General features: G+C 38.9%; 1 protein-coding gene across 1 annotated transcript in view; it reads right to left on the reverse strand.

Annotated features, from left to right (window-relative positions):
* lonp2 (lon peptidase 2, peroxisomal) overlaps positions 1-21,253 on the reverse strand; it is a 50,501-nt gene that overhangs the window by 13,655 nt on the left and 15,593 nt on the right. Inside the window, exons 4-12 of the mRNA XM_087796575.1 lie at positions 15,875-16,006; positions 15,478-15,600; positions 15,246-15,409; positions 14,847-14,941; positions 13,963-14,081; positions 13,758-13,897; positions 6,521-6,662; positions 6,283-6,433; positions 3,687-3,813 (exon numbers count right to left, since the gene is read on the reverse strand). Of these exons, the coding sequence (XP_087652701.1) occupies positions 3,687-3,813; positions 6,283-6,433; positions 6,521-6,662; positions 13,758-13,897; positions 13,963-14,081; positions 14,847-14,941; positions 15,246-15,409; positions 15,478-15,600; positions 15,875-16,006 (1,193 nt within the window). The remainder of the gene's footprint in view (positions 1-3,686; positions 3,814-6,282; positions 6,434-6,520; positions 6,663-13,757; positions 13,898-13,962; positions 14,082-14,846; positions 14,942-15,245; positions 15,410-15,477; positions 15,601-15,874; positions 16,007-21,253) is intronic.

The raw sequence follows: 21,253 nt of genomic DNA on the forward strand, positions 1-21,253 counted from the left end.
TTTTGAACAGTTATTATACCGTGACAGAAACAGTGCTATAAGAATAATTATATACAAAATAATAAAAGTGATGTCAGCAGACGGATTCCGTCAAGCTGAAAAAAGATATCTGATAAGGCTTTTGGGACTCGACTTTGGGCTGCAATTTTTGTGGTACCCGAGACGAAAACCCAGGTGTGGGACAAGTTTGGTACAAAATGACTCGCATACGGCCCTAGAGAGATTCTGGACCACCTGAAGTCTTAGGAGAGTCGGGGGATTCACTGTTTATACCATGTATAGTGGCAATGGGGTAATCAAGACCTCATCTCTGGACGTTTTGGTCGGTGGAAGGATTTGCAAAACAGTGTGGTGTGTTCCAACCAGACAGGGATCACACTTGTCAGCCTCCCCTGGTCAGGCGGGAGGTCCTGGAGAGAAGGTGGCATCTTTGGGTTTGTGGAGGAGTTCAAGTACCTCCGGGATGGGTGTAAGAGTGAAGGAATAATGGAGTTGGACATCCACAGGCAAATTGAAGTCATGATAGGTTTCAGTAAAGCACTGAACTGTCAGCAGTGTAGTGGTCCGTGGTTGAAACAAGTGATCTATTCCAAAAGGATAGAGAGCCACGTCCAAAAGGCAACGCTCTTGGCGTACTAGTCAATCGATGTCCTTACCCACACCTTTGGTCACAAGGTGGGCAGTGACTAAAAAAACGTAGATAAAAGAAAAGGTTTTCTCAGCAGGGTTGCTGGACTCTCCCTTAGAGAAAGGGTGAGAAGCAAGGCCAACCGGGAGAGGCTCAGAGTAGAGCCACTGCTCTTCTGCATTGAGGTAAACAGTTGAGATGGCTTGGGCATCTGATTGTGGAAGGAGGCAGCAGGGGAGACTTAAGCTCGCAGCTAGCCAGGGACACCTCAGGCTCCCTGGGGAAGAGCTGTACGATGTAACTGGGGAGAGTAAAAATTTAAATGCTAAGGCATATGTTTTAGGCCATAGATTATAGCTGGTTATTCTATACTAAGAGTTGTGAAATGTATCTTTCTTCCTTATCGGTTTGGTGTTCCTTTTTCCCCTCTTTTTAAATGCCTTCACGTCATTACACGAGGCTCAGGGTGGTGCACACGACTACTTCGAGGACACATGAAAAAGCAACAGCCAAATTCTTTGTATCCTTGTCCTTATTTGTCAAATATCAAGTGAGATTTAACAACTTGGTGCCCATGCATTGCTACTGGTTATGATGTAATGTAGAAGTTGCAGAAATACAGTTCAAATCTGCACATAATGTTGTTGTTGTTTTTTTAACTGACCTAAACTGCTTTTTGACCTTGTTTCTGAGCAGCAAAAATACAACAGAATTTACTGCAGTCCAACAGTATTTTTTGACCACTAAAGTTTGCCTCAAACATTGGCTAAAAAATAAATAAATATCAAGCTGTGGGGAAAACATGGAATTTCCAAAAACAGAGTTCTTTTCAGTATACACCAAGTATCGATGCCGTGGAGGGGTCAGTTCATCGGAACAATCTCCTAACACACCTCTATTCAATTAAATTCTATTTAAAGTGTCATATCATGTCGAATGTAACTCAAGATACTTTACAGTTTAAGTAAGACTACATTGGAAACGAAAAACAGACCCCAGCAACTCAACAATGAGTGAATCACAGCGTGACAGTGGCGAGGAAAAACCTCCGATAAGAAGGCAGAAACCTAAAGCAGACTCAGTGTTGATGGCCTCCTGCTGTGAGCGGCTGGGAGGAAGGATGATTGGGGAGAGGATACACTGAGAGAAAAGATGGGAGTATAGAGTAGGGCAGCAGAATCCATGCAGGGTCATGGAATAAAAGGTGTCTCTCGCTTAATGTCATCAGTGCTGTACATCGGTTGATTCTAAGTCCTTTTTATTGTGTGTCAATCTACCGCCCGCCTGGTCCTGCCACTGTGTTCCTGAAAGACTTTAGTGACTTCTTATCTTCCATTATTCAAATGGAATGTGTTCTTATTCTTGGAGACTTTAATCTTCATGTTGATGACGTCACATCTTGTTCTGCTAAAGAACTTCTTACTTTAACAGAAGCCTTTAATTTCGAGCAACTTGTTTCTGAACCCACTCATCAAAAAGATTAGATTAGACTTAGTTTTTACTCTTGGCCTGGACTTCTCTAATGTATCTGTACATGATGTCCATCTGAGTGATCATTCTCTTGTCTTGTTTAACATGGACTTCATCCCTGAACATAAGCCTTTGAAAGTTAGGTCTCAGAGGCGTGTCATCTCAGCCGATACCAGTTTTTCTGCTATGTTTGACCCTCTTTTCTTCAATGACTGCCTTAACTTGATTTACTGTTTGACTAATCATGTTGAAATACTGGATCAAGTGGCACCTTTTAAATCGAACTTGAAAATTCAGAAAAAACGGTGCCCTTGGACAAATGACGTTCTCCCGAGTCTGAAGAGACTTTGTATCTCTGTATCTCTGGGTGATATTTCGACACTGGTGAACAAGATGAAACCCTCGAGAAGCCCTTCCTTGTAGGCTCTTCATCAAGTGACCCTCTCTAAATGGTTAAAGGCAGGTGACTGTTGCGGAAGAAGTGAAGAAGAGCATTTAATACTGCAGTTCTGACTCCTGGTCCGAGCTCTGAGTTCTCACTTCAATCTAGGACTAATAAAACTGTCCACATTGCCAAAAATGAGAGCCGCTCCTTCCAAAGTGGGATAGATGCAGTCTCACCAGGTGTTTCCCAAAAAGTCTTCCAGTTGTTTACAAAGCCAACACTGTTTACGGGGAACCACATCGACAACCAGCGATTCAGTTTCAGTTTATTTAAAAGGACAATGAATAGCGTCTAGACTTTTGGTCAGGGGTCCTGAGAACACTATGGAGTCTGACATTGTTTGCGAGTATGCACACACCGACTGAACATTCATTTTGGTGACCTCCGATCGGCATAATCGGGTGTCATCGTCGTCGACATGAATAATAATCTTACTGTATTTACGTTTAGCTTTAAAATGGATTCAAAGTCACCTGCTCTGGCCCCAGGAATGCAGACTACAGTCGCTGGCTTCGCTAATTTAACATTTAAAATGATTGTATCGCAAATGAACAGAGCTGGTTCCTCGACCGGTGACTCGTCGAGTGGGGAAAATCTATTTGAAATGTTAATGGGTTGGTGGTGCTACGTGGCCTTTGGTCTGTAGCTATTCCTCCCACGAACAGTAACCCACGGACCCTGGTTCTACCTGCTGATCAGGAATTGTTGGAGGAGAGCTGACAGCTAAGCTATGTGGCCCTGTACTGGCTAACTGAGACTGGCCAGCTAGAGGTTAACCTTCAATAGTTCTGAGCCGAACCTCTAGTTCAATAAGCTTCACCTTCAGTGTAGCTAACAAGCTACACTTTAAACAACTGCAACATCTTTGGATTCTGCTCCAAAAGTTAGAGTTGACGTTAAAAATGCTCCAGTAACAAAGACGATTAGACGAGAACAATCTTCCCAGTTTCGACGCTTCTTACAAAAGTCCTCGGGTCTACTTTAAAGACACAAAGGTCTGGTTCACAGCAGGTTGTGTTTGAATTTTCCAGATTTGATAAACCTATAAATCCACAATCCCTGTCAGTAAAGATGTGCAGACAATTCTGTACTGAAATGTAATGACAAGGTGCATCATCCCCCCCAAAACTCCTGTGTCTTTACCTCGTGATAACATCCTGTGTGGTGTCTTGTGGGATGTGCAGCTGCTCGGGAGTCAGTCCGTGTTGCTCCAGCTGGTTTGGAATCAGATGCCGATGAGCTATTTCCACCTTTTCCTCCTGAGTATATCCTAAAACAAAAACATATTACCTTAATTTTACAGCTAATCAAGTAATTCAAAAGCAGAGTGAAAAGATGTGCGAGACGAGTGGACTCTTTCCTTAAATCTGTCTGTCAACATGTCACAATTTTAGAGCAAATCCAGGAACTCAACAGCAAATTAAAACATTTATATGACAAGGTGGCACTTTCCCAAAGTATGTCTTTCCTAAGCCGGAAGGATTTGTGACCCTGGTCTATACAAATAGACATTATTATTATTTTTATTATTATTATAATATATTCAACAGAAATCTGTTTGGAATGTACTTAAAGGGCGATTAATGTCTCCTGACGCACATGTTTCAAATGTTAAATCCTTCCTCTCCAAGTCCCTCATGATGACCATGTTTTCAACATATTACTTTATAAAGTTCTCCCCGTCCGTAGTTTAGTAAAGTTAAATGTCAACCATATATAATGTGTTGCATTGTGATAAACCTCAAGCCGGCAGGCAGTATAAATCTCTACAATGAACTTAGAAGTATGACTACAGAGGAACCTTTGTTAGAGAACATGTATTCAATGAAAGTTCAAAAATGATCTGATGTTTTTCAAAACATGGCTCAATGATCTGATATCTTCTGGGTTTTTTGTGTATAGCTGCTAACTTACCATACAACCGGCATTTATGCATGTATTTTGAAGTGATAGATGAATTTCAAATGACATCATTCAGTTCATACTTAATGTACTAATACTAAACTAGAGATACTAGTTTCTGATCTTTACTTTTGTTTCAGCAACATTTTGACATCTTCAAACTTCAGTTGTATCTGCAGAACACTAAAAGTCTTTAGCATTTTTTAAATGTATTCAAGCGGCTCTCATGAGGTCACACTCAAAATGATCAGGTAGAAATGTTTATAATTATTAAAATAATTTAATTAAAATAAAATGTGTTTAAATTGTCAATATTCATTTCTTAAAACGTTAAATATTGAAGCTATATGTTGGTTCCATCCATTTTATAGACCATGAACAATCAAGATAAGGCAGTTGAACCAAAGGATTTATACCACATTTCCCGTACATGTATTTTATCAATATACTTTAATACAGTGTATACTAATATATGCTCTGCACCAGGAAAAGCAGAATATTCTGGAATCTTCAGATCATTTGTGGATCACAATAGTAAATCTAATCCCCATCAAAATGAAATGATCTCTTACTATTATTTCCTGAAATTTCTTCAAAATCCTTTCTTCTGTTTTTAATAGAAGACAGACAGCAACGGCAACAAATACGTTTTGCGCGAGGATTTCTTTTAAGTGATAAAAAGTTAAAAATCTTTTTACTTAAACAACCCCAACATATTAAAGCGATCCAGTGGACAACACATGTCTGTGAATGTGTGCTTCATCTCTAGATCCAAACTATGATTCAGGGAGGAATAATGGGATTATTCTTGTGTTTGACCACATGTGAGGTATTTCGTCTCTAAATATCTTTGTGATGGATGACTTTAAGAGAAGAAGGAATGTTAAACTATGTTAAACAATGGTTTAAGATTAATCTATAAATTTACCATGTCATTATAATTGGAATGTTCTCTCTCCTGGCGTCTGGCAGAAGGTTCCGCAGTATCCACTGCAGAACAGACAGATTCAGAAACAGCTTCTTCTCTTTGGCCATCAGACTGCTGAATGAAATATGACTTGAGCTATGAATTATTTAAAACATTATGTATTTATTCTAATTATACCATATTGCACTATTTTTAAACGTATTGTTGCTGTTGTGTTTTTAACAGTTGCTAAGCAACGACATTTCGTTTTCAGTTTCACTGATGTGTTCTTCTGTGACAATAAAAGAAAGTCTAAAGTCTAATTTACACTGTGTGCACAATTATTGGTGATTATTTTGAAGATACTATAATTTATATATAGTACATACAGTATGTTCCAAACTGTACTAACTTGACATTGAGTTTGAGTCGCATTATTCAAAGGGGTGTTGGATTAATGAGATAAGAGTGACCTTTGGATATGTGGACCTGTGGCTGGATCAGTGATGGGCACACATGTGGGTGAGGTACTAGTACGTGCTGGAATGATTAGAGTAATTACCTTGTTAGACTCTTTCTAGACAGACTCCATGAATGGAAGACTTGTGACTGTTTTTGAAAAGAAGGTTCGTCGCTAATTTATTTACTTTAGAATTTGAGGTTTTCATAATCACTTTAATGGGTTGAAAATTAACGGTAATAAAGGGGAAAACGTTTGTTTTTCAAAAAGTTGCTTAATCATTCTGGACACTTCAGCAACACTTTTCTTCCATGTTAACATCTTCGATTTTGGAAAAACAACGTAATTGTTCAATAACAGAAAAAAAAACTAACAAAAAAATCCACTTGCCTTATAATAGTGCGCACAGAGTAGAAATCGGTTCACTCATTGGTTTGACAGTGCCAGGTTCAGTTCGCTCTTAGGCCTACCTGGAACTTTCAGCACCTCCATCCGGTCCAGGAGAGCAGGCGGGATCGTCGCTGTGGTGTTTGCGGTGGCAATGAAAAGCACTTGTGAAAGGTCAAAGGCCACGTTGAGATAATGGTCTGTGAAGCTGTGGTTCTGCTCGGGGTCTAGAACCTGAGAAGACATGCCAGTTTACACACATGAAAATCAATGAAGCAGCAGGTGCAACACAAATGAACAGGCGTTAAATAATGATCTGACCTCGAGCAGGGCAGCTGCTGGATCTCCTTGTAGACTCTTGCCCAATTTGTCCACCTCATCCAGGAGGAAAACCGGATTATTTACGCCAACCGTCTTCAAACCGTTGATGATGCGCCCCGGCATACTCCCAACATATGTGCGTCTGGGAAAAAGTTAACAAATAAACTTCTGCATCCAGACTGTTTCAAATTAGTTCGTGTCATGAGCTTCACATGCTCTCACTTTGTTCATTCATAGGAGGGAAGTGGACATCATGTTCCTCACAACTTAAAAAAGAAGCATGTCCAGATCTCTGCAAGATGGTTGCAGTAACAAACAGCTCAAAACAAGATAAGATAGTTATCACAACGAGGGTGTCAAAGTACGAGCTCGTATTTTACATCTTCTCACTGTTACAAGTCAAGTTCAGGCTTCAAATATTACAGATACTACGATAAAAATCTTCAATCTAGGATTATGACCAAATGAATTGAACCCATTATTACCCATTTCGTAGACTTGGACATACTTTATTGTCATTCAAGTATCCAGCTGCACCATTTAAACACTTTTAAATTATTCCTAACATCGCTCATGTACAGTGTAGCTGCAATTCTCTCTTATTCAGGTTATAAACTAAAAGTAACTTCTATAATTTCTTTCAACTATATTTACTTTTTGTTTTTGTCCACGACATGTTAAAGTCCAGGGCCTCAGGTTGGAAATAAACCCATTGAAAATCAGTTGTGTTATGATCTCACACTAAAACTACACTAAAAGTATGATTGATGGGAGTCGGTCTACAAAACCAGATCTTTCAAAAATAATAAAATGTGTTAAAAGTAATTTTAACCATTGAGAACCAAATGAGAGATAAGTTGCTTTCTTAGAGACACATAAATAATATGAGAGTCACAGGATGATCTAAATAATATAAGTATTCTGACCACGACCAAACCTTACACTGGTTTGAGTCGGACTACACCGGTTTAAACGTGTTGTCTTTGGAACATTAAACTTGCTAAAGTCTTGCCGTACATGTTGAGATCTCGAAGTTGTTGAAATGTTCCTGTTCCAGCCAAGAGATATAACTTATCGGACAAATTGGAGGAAGATCTGATTCCTGTGTGTAGTATAATCAAATAATAAAACAACACATACAAACACTTCGAGGTCTGGACTCACAGAAAGTTGATTGCTGGCTGACGAAAAGACAAACGCATCAAGACTAGTTGTTTGGGATCATAGATGAACTCTGGATGAGAGCAGTCCGTCACCATCTCGTGAGAACATCTAATTAATCTCAACTTCAACAAAACCAAGAATTACATTTTTTTACGGTGTGATGTGTGTCTGCTGTTGACTCAGATCCATGTGAGGAGAATCAAAAGTCATCAGAAGAATTATTAGTCAATGTAAGTAAGTAAGTAATTTTTATTTGTATAGCGCTTTTCTAGACCAGGATCACAAAGCGCTTAAACAATCAAAACAATATTCAATAAAGTATATACGTACTTTAAAGATCAAGATAAAAATGATAACACAACAGGAGTTACAGAAAATCAAGGAAAAGCCTGAACAAATAAAACCGTCTTAAGTTGTTTCTTGAAGGAGTCAGTAGATCAAACACAGATGTTTCTTGAAGGAGTCAGTAGATCATCAAACACAGATGTTTCTTGAAGGAGTCAGTAGATCAAACACAGATGTTTCTTGAAGGAGTCAGTAGATCATCAAACACAGATGTTTCTTGAAGGAGTCAGTAGATCAAACACAGATGTTTCTTGAAGGAGTCAGTAGATCAAACACAGATGTTTCTTGAAGGAGTCAGTAGATCAAACACAGATGTTTCTTGAAGGAGTCAGTAGATCAAACACAGATGTTTCTTGAAGGAGTCAGTAGATCAAACACAGATGTTTCTTGAAGGAGTCAGTAGATCAAACACAGATGTTTCTTGAAGGAGTCAGTAGATCAAACACAGATGTTTCTTGAAGGAGTCAGTAGATCATCAAACACAGATGTTTCTTGAAGGAGTCAGTAGATCAAACACAGATGTTTCTTGAAGGAGTCAGTAGATCATCAAACACAGATGTTTCTTGAAGGAGTCAGTAGATCATCAAAAACAGATGTTTCTTGAAGGAGTCAGTAGATCATCAAACACAGATGTTTCTTGAAGGAGTCAGTAGATCATCAAACACACATGTTTCTTGAAGGAGTCAGTAGATCATCAAACACAGATGTTTCTTGAAGGAGTCAGTAGATCATCAAACACGGATGTTTCTTGAAGGAGTCAGTAGATCATCAAACACAGATGTTTCTTGAAGGAGTCAGTAGATCATCAAACACGGATGTTTCTTGAAGGAGTCAGTAGATCATCAAACACAGATGTTTCTTGAAGGAGTCAGTAGATCATCAAACACATGTTTCTTGAAGGAGTCAGTAGATCATCAAACACAGATGTTTCTTGAAGGAGTCAGTAGATCAAACACAGATGTTTCTTGAAGGAGTCAGTAGATCAAACACAGATGTTTCTTGAAGGAGTCAGTAGATCAAACACAGATGTTTCTTGAAGGAGTCAGTAGATCAAACACAGATGTTTCTTGAAGGAGTCAGTAGATCAAACACAGATGTTTCTTGAAGGAGTCAGTAGATCATCAAACACAGATGTTTCTTGAAGGAGTCAGTAGATCAAACACAGATGTTTCTTGAAGGAGTCAGTAGATCATCAAACACAGATGTTTCTTGAAGGAGTCAGTAGATCATCAAAAACAGATGTTTCTTGAAGGAGTCAGTAGATCATCAAACACACATGTTTCTTGAAGGAGTCAGTAGATCATCAAACACACATGTTTCTTGAAGGAGTCAGTAGATCATCAAACACAGATGTTTCTTGAAGGAGTCAGTAGATCATCAAACACGGATGTTTCTTGAAGGAGTCAGTAGATCATCAAACACAGATGTTTCTTGAAGGAGTCAGTAGATCATCAAACACGGATGTTTCTTGAAGGAGTCAGTAGATCATCAAACACAGATGTTTCTTGAAGGAGTCAGTAGATCATCAAACACATGTTTCTTGAAGGAGTCAGTAGATCATCAAACACAGATGTTTCTTGAAGGAGTCAGTAGATCATCAAACACACATGTTTCTTGAAGGAGTCAGTAGATCATCAAACACAGATGTTTCTTGAAGGAGTCAGTAGATCATCAAACACAGATGTTTCTTGAAGGAGTCAGTAGATCATCAAACACAGATGTTTCTTGAAGGAGTCAGTAGATCATCAAACACAGATGTTTCTTGAAGGAGTCAGTAGATCAAACACAGATGTTTCTTGAAGGAGTCAGTAGATCAAACACAGATGTTTCTTGAAGGAGTCAGTAGATCAAACACAGATGTTTCTTGAAGGAGTCAGTAGATCATCAAACACAGATGTTTCTTGAAGGAGTCAGTAGATCAAACACAGATGTTTCTTGAAGGAGTCAGTAGATCATCAAACACAGATGTTTCTTGAAGGAGTCAGTAGATCAAACACAGATGTTTCTTGAAGGAGTCAGTAGATCAAACACAGATGTTTCTTGAAGGAGTCAGTAGATCAAACACAGATGTTTCTTGAAGGAGTCAGTAGATCAAACACAGATGTTTCTTGAAGGAGTCAGTAGATCAAACACAGATGTTTCTTGAAGGAGTCAGTAGATCAAACACAGATGTTTCTTGAAGGAGTCAGTAGATCAAACACAGATGTTTCTTGAAGGAGTCAGTAGATCATCAAACACAGATGTTTCTTGAAGGAGTCAGTAGATCAAACACAGATGTTTCTTGAAGGAGTCAGTAGATCATCAAACACAGATGTTTCTTGAAGGAGTCAGTAGATCATCAAAAACAGATGTTTCTTGAAGGAGTCAGTAGATCATCAAACACAGATGTTTCTTGAAGGAGTCAGTAGATCATCAAACACACATGTTTCTTGAAGGAGTCAGTAGATCATCAAACACAGATGTTTCTTGAAGGAGTCAGTAGATCATCAAACACGGATGTTTCTTGAAGGAGTCAGTAGATCATCAAACACAGATGTTTCTTGAAGGAGTCAGTAGATCATCAAACACGGATGTTTCTTGAAGGAGTCAGTAGATCATCAAACACAGATGTTTCTTGAAGGAGTCAGTAGATCATCAAACACATGTTTCTTGAAGGAGTCAGTAGATCATCAAACACAGATGTTTCTTGAAGGAGTCAGTAGATCATCAAACACAGATGTTTCTTGAAGGAGTCAGTAGATCATCAAACACAGATGTTTCTTGAAGGAGTCAGTAGATCATCAAACACAGATGTTTCTTGAAGGAGTCAGTAGATCATCAAACACAGATGTTTCTTGAAGGAGTCAGTAGATCATCAAACACACATGTTTCTTGAAGGAGTCAGTAGATCATCAAACACAGATGTTTCTTGAAGGAGTCAGTAGATCATCAAACACAGATGTTTCTTGAAGGAGTCAGTAGATCATCAAACACAGATGTTTCTTGAAGGAGTCAGTAGATCATCAAACACAGATGTTTCTTGAAGGAGTCAGTAGATCATCAGGCGCAAAGAGAGGAAGATCGTTCCAAAGCTTAGGATAAAAGAAACTGGACTTGTTGTCAAGCTTTACACTAATATCTGCTGTACAGCACATAAACAAATGATGAAATGACATTAAAGGGCAACTAATGTGAAAAACCAACTCTCCTGACTCACCAGAGACTCAGTTAGTCCCTCCCCCCCGTCTGAAATCTCAGCGAACAAGAGGTTACGAGAGTCCATTATGATGTACAAATGGCTTCAGTCCTACTACAGTAGGCTATAATTACACTCCATTTATAATCACAATACAGTGGTTGTGATTAAGGTCAACAAGATTTCATCTCTAGAAAAAAAAAAAAGTTTTCAGTGGGCGGGGCTTATCCAAACTTTCTAATGTAAATATTTAAATGACAAAGAGAGTTTTGTACAAACACACACTTATGAGTACCAAGAGGTCCAAGATCTATTTAAGACACACTTTAATAAATAGACTTTGTAGTTGTGAAATGAATCAAATAATGTTTTTTTCTTCTATTAAATCTTCTTCATTTAATGAAGGTTATACTATATTTAAGATATATAAACTGTCGCTTGTGTTATCTTCAGTTTATCAGTCAAATTGATGTTGTAGCTCCACATGAGTGCAAGTTTTTCCGGCAACATTCCTGAATAGTTCACACGATGAAGGTAGCTGCCCTTATTTTTAGTGATCTGGAAACGAGAACATTCCAGAGTTGGAACACAATCACAAATATCAACCCTAAAACAATGTTGAAAGCATTAAATCAATATTGAAATATTCAAACCAATAACAAAAATGATTATTTATTTGATTGATTGATTATCGTCATAAAATAATTACATGTCTATAATGCCTTCATTATTATATTAACATTAACCTCACGAAGGTTGACAGTCAGAACATGATCCAGGTCCATCATCGGTGTCAGAAGTCTTCCATCACCTTCTGTCTATTGGTTCCAAAAGTATTTTTTTTTTACATTTGTCTACATCTGCTTCTCCTTCATGGCCGAGTGTTGCTGTGGAGTCTCTCTGAATATATCTTTGTTTGATATTATACCAAAAATAACATCTGTTTAGGTTCAACACGTTCATGTGACGTCACCTCAAGAGCTCAGAGGGTGAAAGTAGAGTTGCCCTCCATCACACCGGCAACAAGTTAGCATTCGTCCTTTAGCTCTTCCTGCTGCGTCACCAACACACTCTCACTGGTGGTCACAATAAGTGGAAGAGATTTACGGCTGAATCCATAGAAGGTACTAATGTTTTCCCTCCAGCCTGACCGTGCCGTTTGTTTTTATAGCAGATTTACAGCCACTTTGAAAGTTCTGCATCACCTCGTCTCAAATCTGAAATGGACAAGATTGAAGTCGTGTGGTCTTTTTGGAGAACTTTTAACTTCCTTTAACTGATCCTCCAGATGAGTAACGGGACTCTACGCTCCGATGGAAACGAAGCACAATGTACTAAACCATCTCTCCAATTTCAAAGTCCAGAATAATCATGACATGAAGTGAAAAAGGCTTCTGATGTTGTCTCTCCACAGGAAGCATCGACAGCAAAACATCAACATGAACATGTTGTTCTGACAGATTCATTATTGTCAGTTGATTACAAACCAGTTGGAAGTATCCAGTTCAACCCTCACTGGGACAGACAAGGATGAGCGGCAACGACTGGATGAGTTGGTTTGAATTCAACATACAAATGTTTTTGAGTCAGTTTGAGAGTAGAATTGAGTTGAATAATCATGAACAAAACACTACAGAAAATAACTTATCATTAAACACTCAAGAAGAAAGTTTAAATAGAATGTGCTTCAACACGCATTTTGGCATTGGTTCTAAAGTAAGTGGTAGTAACCAGACCCAAGGCAACATAAGTGAATAAGTAAGTAAGTAAAGGTTATTAGTTAAGATCTTTCTAGACCAGGGTCACAAAGCGCTTTAACAATCAAAAAAACAATATTCAGTTAAAATATAAACTTTAAAAGATCAAGACACATAAAACAAAAACACTTAGGAGCAACAGTCTGGAAGGATTTCTCTCCTCTGGTCCGGAAGTTCAGGAACCATCAGTAGATTCTGATCCACAGACCTCAGAGCCCGAGCTGGGGTGTAAGTCTGGATCAGATCACTGATGGAAGGTCTGACCATGAATAGATCTGAAAGAACTAAGAACCAGAATTTTAAAATGATCCTGAAAGAAACTGTCAGCCAGTGAAGGAGAAATGTGAGTTCTTCTACTAGAGCGGCTCAGAATTCTGGCTCCAGAGTTTTGTATGAACTGCAGGCGAGACACATCCTTCTGGTTTAGACACTAAATAAACTGTTACAATAGAATGTTGCACCTTGTTATCTTCCAACATACATATTTTCATCTAAAATACTAAATACTGACATAAGGTAACCTCAGACTAAGTGCATTTCTATATTAACCTGTTTTAAGGTCAATGTTAAAGCACCAACACAGTTCCTGTTCTCCACAGCTGTATTATAAGCCCTACTGAAACATCAAAACTTGGAGGCCTTCAATTATCCATTTTCTGTAGTTAATGCCAAATATAAGGTCTATCCCAGCTACATAGGAGGAGAGGCATCTTAGTGTACTGAAAGGATTTTTCCATGATAGGAAACACGATTGCTCAGAGCGACCTCCGGTTTCCCAAAGCTAGATACAACTAACCTGTGTCCTCTGATGTCAGACTGGTCACAAACACCTCCAAGAGCGATGCGGTGAAACTCTCTCCCAAGAGTTTTGGCAATGGACCGTCCAACGCTTGTTTTTCCCACTCCAGGGGGCCCCACGAAGCAAAGAATTGGTCCCTGGAGACACAAGAGTGTAAAGAGAAGCCATGTTTATGCAATTTTGAAGACGAATCAAAGGGAACCTTGAGTGTGGCCTTCAGCTGTCTCACTGCCAGGTACTCCAACACGCGTCGCTTCAGCTTGTCCAGGGCGTAGTGGTCGTTGTCCAGCAGCGTTCGGGCAGCAGCGATGTCCAAACAGTCTGTGGATAGATGCTTATGCAATGCGTTTGTGTTGCATGAGCTCGACTGTGTATCAGCTTCAAATGTTCACATCTTTTAATCGCTAAGCACCTGAAGTGAGAAGTCTTCAAACCTTCAATTCAATTGCATTAAAAGTGCTAATTAATAAAATCTCTACACACTTTATTTTTAACTAAACTTCATAAGACACCTCTGACTTTTACTCAGATTAAAATAACTGGATAGTCCCATGACATGAATAAAGGTGTAAACAATGGTATGGATAAGATAGCCAGCTTCCTCCTTCTCAATTTTATATCGATTTACAGTCGTGTTGTCTGTGGCATTTAGATGGATGTTTAGTGCGTGAGAGAAAAATGAACAACCAGCTGCTTAAGTTTTGCTTTCTGGTGATATGAAAGGACAGAGCCCACCAGCTGATGTTTTACTTTTATTTACTAACTGTAATCGTTCACGGAAGAGTTTGGCGGTTTCGCCCTAAAAGATTTTGAAAATGTCTCTGGATCAAAGAGTTCTTTGGGACATTAAATCTAACTATGTTACATTACACAACACACAATTTATGAGATAAATTCAACCTCGAACCAGTTTCATGACATTTAAGAAAAGTCGAATATATAGTCCAGTAACAGGACAGATGGTGCTGAGACAACTTGTCAGCTCTCCTGTCTGAACTTTATTTACCTCTATAGAATTCTGTCCGTGTAATAATGTCACTTGTACTTGACAAAAAACAAAAACGACGTGAATCAGCGACAACGTACCTTTTGTGCTTTTGCTCCATGGAAGTTCTACCATCAGATCCAAGTAATTCCGGGTCAGCGCATACTCAGGCATGGACTGAGGCATCTTCTTCAATCTTCAAAGATGTTTTAAGTCAAATAAATGTTCTCAGTAAGATATCAAACATGAAGTTTGTAGGGAAATAATAAATCATATTATATTGTTTTCTGTTCTTGTTGTTTCTCTGAGAATGTTCTTTTGAGTCATCTGCTGTCACTTCCAGAAACGTTGTTTGGTAAAAGTCAAAACATGGGGTAGAATTTAATTGTAGGACAGGCATAAATCACAATGTATCTATCAAAAGATATGCTTTTATCTAAATTAAAACATTGGAATTATTATCAAGGGCACAATTCTAACATTACCAAGAAGACAATCACCTCTTCAGCTCCTTAAGACAGACTTTCAGGGCAACCTCTGGCATGTTGGCTTTTTGAAGCTTCCTTTCCAGTGATGCGGTGTCATCTTCATCCTCCTCCTCTTCCTCTGCACCCAGACTGAATGGTCGGCTCGGAGAGCTGTCACCTTTACGCATCCTCAACACCTGAACAGATGAGATGCATCACACATATGTGATTAAAAGTCAAAAGTAGAAGCACAATGGCTGGCTACCATCTTCTCCTTGTTAGGGTTGGACTTTCTGGTCTTCTGGAGCAGTTTAAGGCTCTCAATTTGTTTGGTGAGCATCGGCAGGACCATCTTGAGACGCTCCTCCAGACCGACAGCTTCTAGGACCTTTAAAATGGAGAATGCAGGTAAATGACTCGAAAATGCTTCAGTAGCTGTGTTGCCTTTGCCCTTGGAAATGGGTTACATTTGGACAACTATTGCTATGTCGCAAGAAAGTTTTTCTGGTTCCATAAGGAGGTTTTTCTGGCTTCAACATTTAAGTATATCGGAAAAAGAAAAATGAACTTTTCCCTAAAATTATTACGTAGTCACATGGTTAGGAGATCCACTTTTTGAGTTAAAAACAATTATTAAATACATTAAACGTGATTCATCTTACCTGCAGCTTTTCTTTGTTGGAAGTTCGAATCATTGATGCAACAACATCAGGAAGAGTTTCTCTGGGCAAGCTGTCCAGCATACGGCGAAATTTGGCCACCACGGGAACTGATATGTCCAGCATACCCAAAAGCTGACGACACAATTTTAAATAGAACATGGTTATTTTAAAATATTTTCATCACAACAAGTATTTTGTCGCCGTTTCTGGTTGTCACGCTTCATGTTGCCATTTCTGAGCTTATTCATAACGGTTTTACAAATCCCAGATTCTGAAAGAGATCTTATATCCAGCTGCATGATTTCGTGACTGTCACTGTTGTGTTGCCAAATAGCTCCAACACTACAAGTCTGCACTCCACAAGTCCTTTTGGAAGGACTTTGTGAACATTTGGCCCCAATATCTGTGGATCAGCAGATCCATCATGTCGTGGCCAAATGAAACAAGCGTCTCCACGAAAACAGTATCTTATTTGGGCAGGAAGCTTAATATCCTACTGTTTCAATTGTGTGGCCTAAATAATGAATTATTGACAAATATTTAACAGCAAGTTAATCTATGTTAAATAAGCTCATTAGTTTCACAACCACTCACTAACTTAAATCTCAAATCACCAGTGATTTGACCTCTACATTTCAAATTGTTAGACAGAACACAGGTTTTGAGCTTATCGATGACATGGCATTACAGAAGCCCCGTCAACACTTCAGGACCATCCAAACACAGACCAGAGTTTTTACTTTGGGGTCTTAGAACTTTAACTCTGATACATTTCAAAAGGGATTTAAACATGTCACTTAATAATTAATTAAAAGTACAGGAGTGAAAGTTGTGTTATTATGTAACCATGTGTTCAATGAAAATGATAAAAGAGAAAAATTACACTTTACATTTCCACAGACCAACTTAATCTTGAAACATAACACAATAGTGCCACCTGATGAAAATGTACACACACATAGCACCTTTTTAAACAATTCTACAGTCTACAAAATATACCCAGATGACTTGTACACATTTGTAACCAGGAGCCTATTCCAGATACTTGGGGCAAAAGGCAGGCCACACGTTAGAAAAAAAACAAAACAAAGACACAAAAAAAACTTTCTATTAACCTGCCTGTCAATCCCACTTTGACAGGTGCTCAGGGTCATGTAGCAGCAAAAAGGAGGAAGAAATAAGAAATCATTTCCAGTGCAAAAGACTTGCTAACAAGTTACAAATCAATCGAATGTTCACTGCCTTTATTTTTACAGAAAACTACTGAAACATTTCGTTTGGTGCCACAAAAGAACCGAAGTTCGATACCCAGCCCTATGTGCCACATACTAAAATGCTTTCAAAATATACCAGAGTGTTAATGTGATTAACACAACAACACCAAGATCTGTCTACAATTCTGGACCTAAACATGTCGATGTGTTTTGATGTGATCATCATGAAGCAATCAAATTAGTCCAGTCTGTTGCATTCAATGAAAGTCTTTTTTTTATTTTTAGATTCCCTTATTTGTCCCGCAGGGGGAAATTCGGTAGTGCTTTTGACAGCCATTCACACATACTGATGGGAGTAGGCTGCACACCTGCGCCAAGTCTACCATCAGGAGCAATCAGGGTGTCTTGCTCAGGGACACAACGACACAAGCTTGTCTGGAGCTGGGATTGAACCTGCAACCTTTTGGGCTGCAGGCAACCACTCTACCATCTGAGCTATGACGCACCCAGCACTTTAGCGTAACGGAGCAGCTGCGATTTGGAATAATGGGTCGAGCGCGATAAGCCTTAATCATGCAAGGACCGGAAAATGTTTAAATCAAAAAGCTTAACGTTGCAGGGAACCCTTATAATGGGCCATCATTCAAACCAGTTTTAACTGCAGCAGCGCTCCAAGGTCTCATAAACACAAACACAAATGAAACACCAGACCCAGAGTTTCTACTTAAGTCAAAGTGGTCTTTGACCACACTGGGGTTCATGAAAACAATGTTCCGTACCATACATTTCATCATAATGTGCCATAGTAAAAATATTATTTGCAGCTGGACCACATGCAAAGCCACACACTCCTTCAGGAAACAAATACTTTACTGCATGAAAAAGCAGACGTAGAGGAGAACTAGTCGGAATTTCCAGGCCAATACGAGCGGGAGTCCTTTGACAATGTAGCCACCGGTGTCTCTTTAGAGGCTTCCTAGGTTACTGTGTAGTTTCTTTTTAAGGTCAAGGTTACTTTCACATTTGTACCCGAAGGTAAATTTGCTTGCAGAAGGAAGGTAGTACAGCATTCTGAGAACATCAAATACATATCAACATAAACAAAAAACGTGTTGGAGGGACACACAATCCGAAGACTTAAGAGTACGAAAATGACAATAATCCTTTACTAGCACTAAAGAATCTCAGAGTATATACGGTAGATATATAGGTGACCCACTAATTTAGAGACACAAAGTACCGCTTGGTCTTCCCTGTGAACCACACATTGTCAACCAGAGCATAACCGAACTTTCCATGCAGAGAGTGAGTACTGCCCTGTAGAATGGAGTTGACCTGAGCTGGACAAAGTACAGAGCTGTGTCTCAAATCGCATACTTGCGTCCTTAAACTTAGTATTTTAGTGCATAAGTGCGTCTCAATTCTTAATATGTGAAATGTAGTGATCCATACACACTAAATTGTCACTAAAACGCCCACAAAACTGATCGATGGATACTTTCTACACTAAACGAAAATGATGTCATATATATATATAAATATATATATATATAAATATCCTTACAGGTGTATTTTCAGCAGCAGTAAGAGGATGACAAATCATCCAAACCAAACGTGCTGCCAGCAGGTGGCGCTAGTGTTCCTACAGCTGGTTGAAATCATCTTTAAATAGTAGTAGAAGAAGAAGCTGTCGCGTCATTTCCTGTTAGTTTGTAGCAGCAGAGTTTGATTTGAGACATACTATCTGTGGAGGATTAGTTACTAGTTAGTATGTACACTAGCCTGATGCATACTAACCAGTGCACTAAGAGAAGTATGAGGTTTGAGACACAGCTTAGGTCTGACAGACTGAGCTTGGTAGAAGAGAAATAAATAAAAGCTTGGTAGAAGAGACATTTCCTCAGGCAAGACAATGCACACATATTTGGGTTTTGAACATTGAGAAATAAACTTGGTTATCAACTCGCTAAGGACTGAACCAGTTTCGTTGTCTTGCAGCAAACTGATGATAACGACATCATCCGCAAATTTGAGATTTTGTCAGTTCTCATACTTACTGAAAAGCAGGGGTCAAAAGGCCAGCCTCACTTTACCTTCGCTCTCTAGTTTAATTCCACTGCCATGCAATTCTTTTTTTAAACAAATAAATATTATTTTTGAATTTTTTTTATGAAACATTATTTTCATAAATACCAGGCAATATGCAAGAACATGAACATGTACAGAAGAAAGGTAATAAGTCCATGCCAAAGTAATTTAAGCCAAAACACCACACACTTAAACACTTAGATTTGTGTGTGTTTTGCCTCATTAACTCAACATATGACCTTTTAATATCTAGTCATTTGTTGCGTTCTAAGACATCTCGCAAATTGGGAACATGCTCTTGCCATCTTTTGCCGATTATCTTGTTTTTTTCCCTTCTTTATCAGTTTGTTAATTTCTCTGCAGACCACCTCAGGGGGCGCACATGCCCTTTCAAGACTGACCGTATTACTTTGGCCTCCTGAAACCAACAGGAAGGTCGTAATCAGAGGACAGGGTTACAGACGAGCCGTCAAAGATCTGGGCAACACACCCGAGAGGACAACCCATTGGCTGTGACTTGGAGAAGAAACACCACCTGGACTGCTAAGGTGAACAGCTAATCACGGGGACTCACACCCAGGCTTGATCTACCTGAGGTGGACCACCATGTGTCACGCTGGTAAAGCCATTAGCAACCATTCTTTAAAACCCTCCGTATTAGAAGTGGTGCAAACATTATGGATTTTACCATCAAGTCCTTTTAAATATCCTGCTGTTATTCGTTGTCGTTCCAAACTGCAACACTTTGATTTAATTTATTTTTCTCAGAACAGGAACTCAACCACCTGACAAGAGAAACCTGCACCTGGTGTTTCTCAGAAATCAGTTTAACCCAAATGATCAGCTGCAGTCGAGGGAGTATGTTCTTTATTTGTCTAATTTTATTATCGGCAAAGTAAACTTCTCCCTGAAATTCAATATGTTTTGTTCCCTTTTGTGATTGAGACATTTTCCTCAGGAAAAAGTCTCATTTAATAGACTAAGTCTTAATTATTAAATCAGGTTGTTGTTTGTAACAGATTCCAAGGTGGTCACAACAGTCACTGTCACGTCAGGTTATTCAGCCTCTAGTAACCTACTGGTGGCAACAAAAAATAACTGAGAATGAAGCTCAAATATTGTACATCAACGAACGTTGAGAACTTTAGAGACAAATATGGTTGCCAGCAGTGGACGGTAATTCAGAGAACAAATAGATTTATGAGCGGTGGATTTCATTGGGATACTTCATTTTAAAGTCTTTCCAGCTGGGAGAAATGATTGAGAGAAGAAGTTTCTGTTCTTTAAAAGAACCATCGATCAATTCTTAAACGTACATCCATGTGGTTCAAAGTGTTTTGACGTAGGAATACGGTGAGGAGACAGAAAAAAAAGTTTTCTTATGATTTGCTTTGAAATATCTCCAAAAACACCATATCTATTTTCCATTTTGCTATCTTCAAACTATCGACCTCAATAATCACCGCATGTCTGTGGTTTTGAATCAGTAAATGTTTACATAGTTAAGTTAGTAACGACCTGCGAATGGCCTCTGATCAGGGCCGTGTTTCAGTTACATTCATACGTGGAACTGCTCTAAACTGGTTTAAATCCTACCGGTCAGATAGAAAGCACAATGTAAGTGTCAACCAACTCTCATCGACACGCACTAAGGTCAGCTATGGTGTCCCTCAAGGTTCTGTTTTTGGTTCAATCCTATTCGCAATCTATATGTTTCCACTAGACTTGATCAGAAGACACTCTATAAACTTTCGTTATGCTGATGACACCCAACTCTACTTGTCAATGAAGCCAGATGAAAGAAATCAGCTACACAATTACAGTCCTGTATCACGCATATCAACAGTTACACAACTTAAGTCCTTTATCACACATATCAACAGCTACACAACTACAGTCCTGTATCACAGATATCAACAGCTACACAACTACAGTCCTGTATTACACATAACAGCTACACAACTACAGTCCTGTATCAAAGATATTAACAGCTACACAACATCTTAAGAGAAAAATCTTAAACATCTTAAGACACTTTCATTTGTTCAGGCTTTTCCTTGATTTTCTGGAACTCCTG

Source organism: Callionymus lyra, chromosome 8 (assembly GCF_982586985.1).
Source record: "Callionymus lyra chromosome 8, fCalLyr1.hap1.1, whole genome shotgun sequence".
Taxonomy (NCBI): Eukaryota; Metazoa; Chordata; class Actinopteri; order Syngnathiformes; family Callionymidae; genus Callionymus; species Callionymus lyra.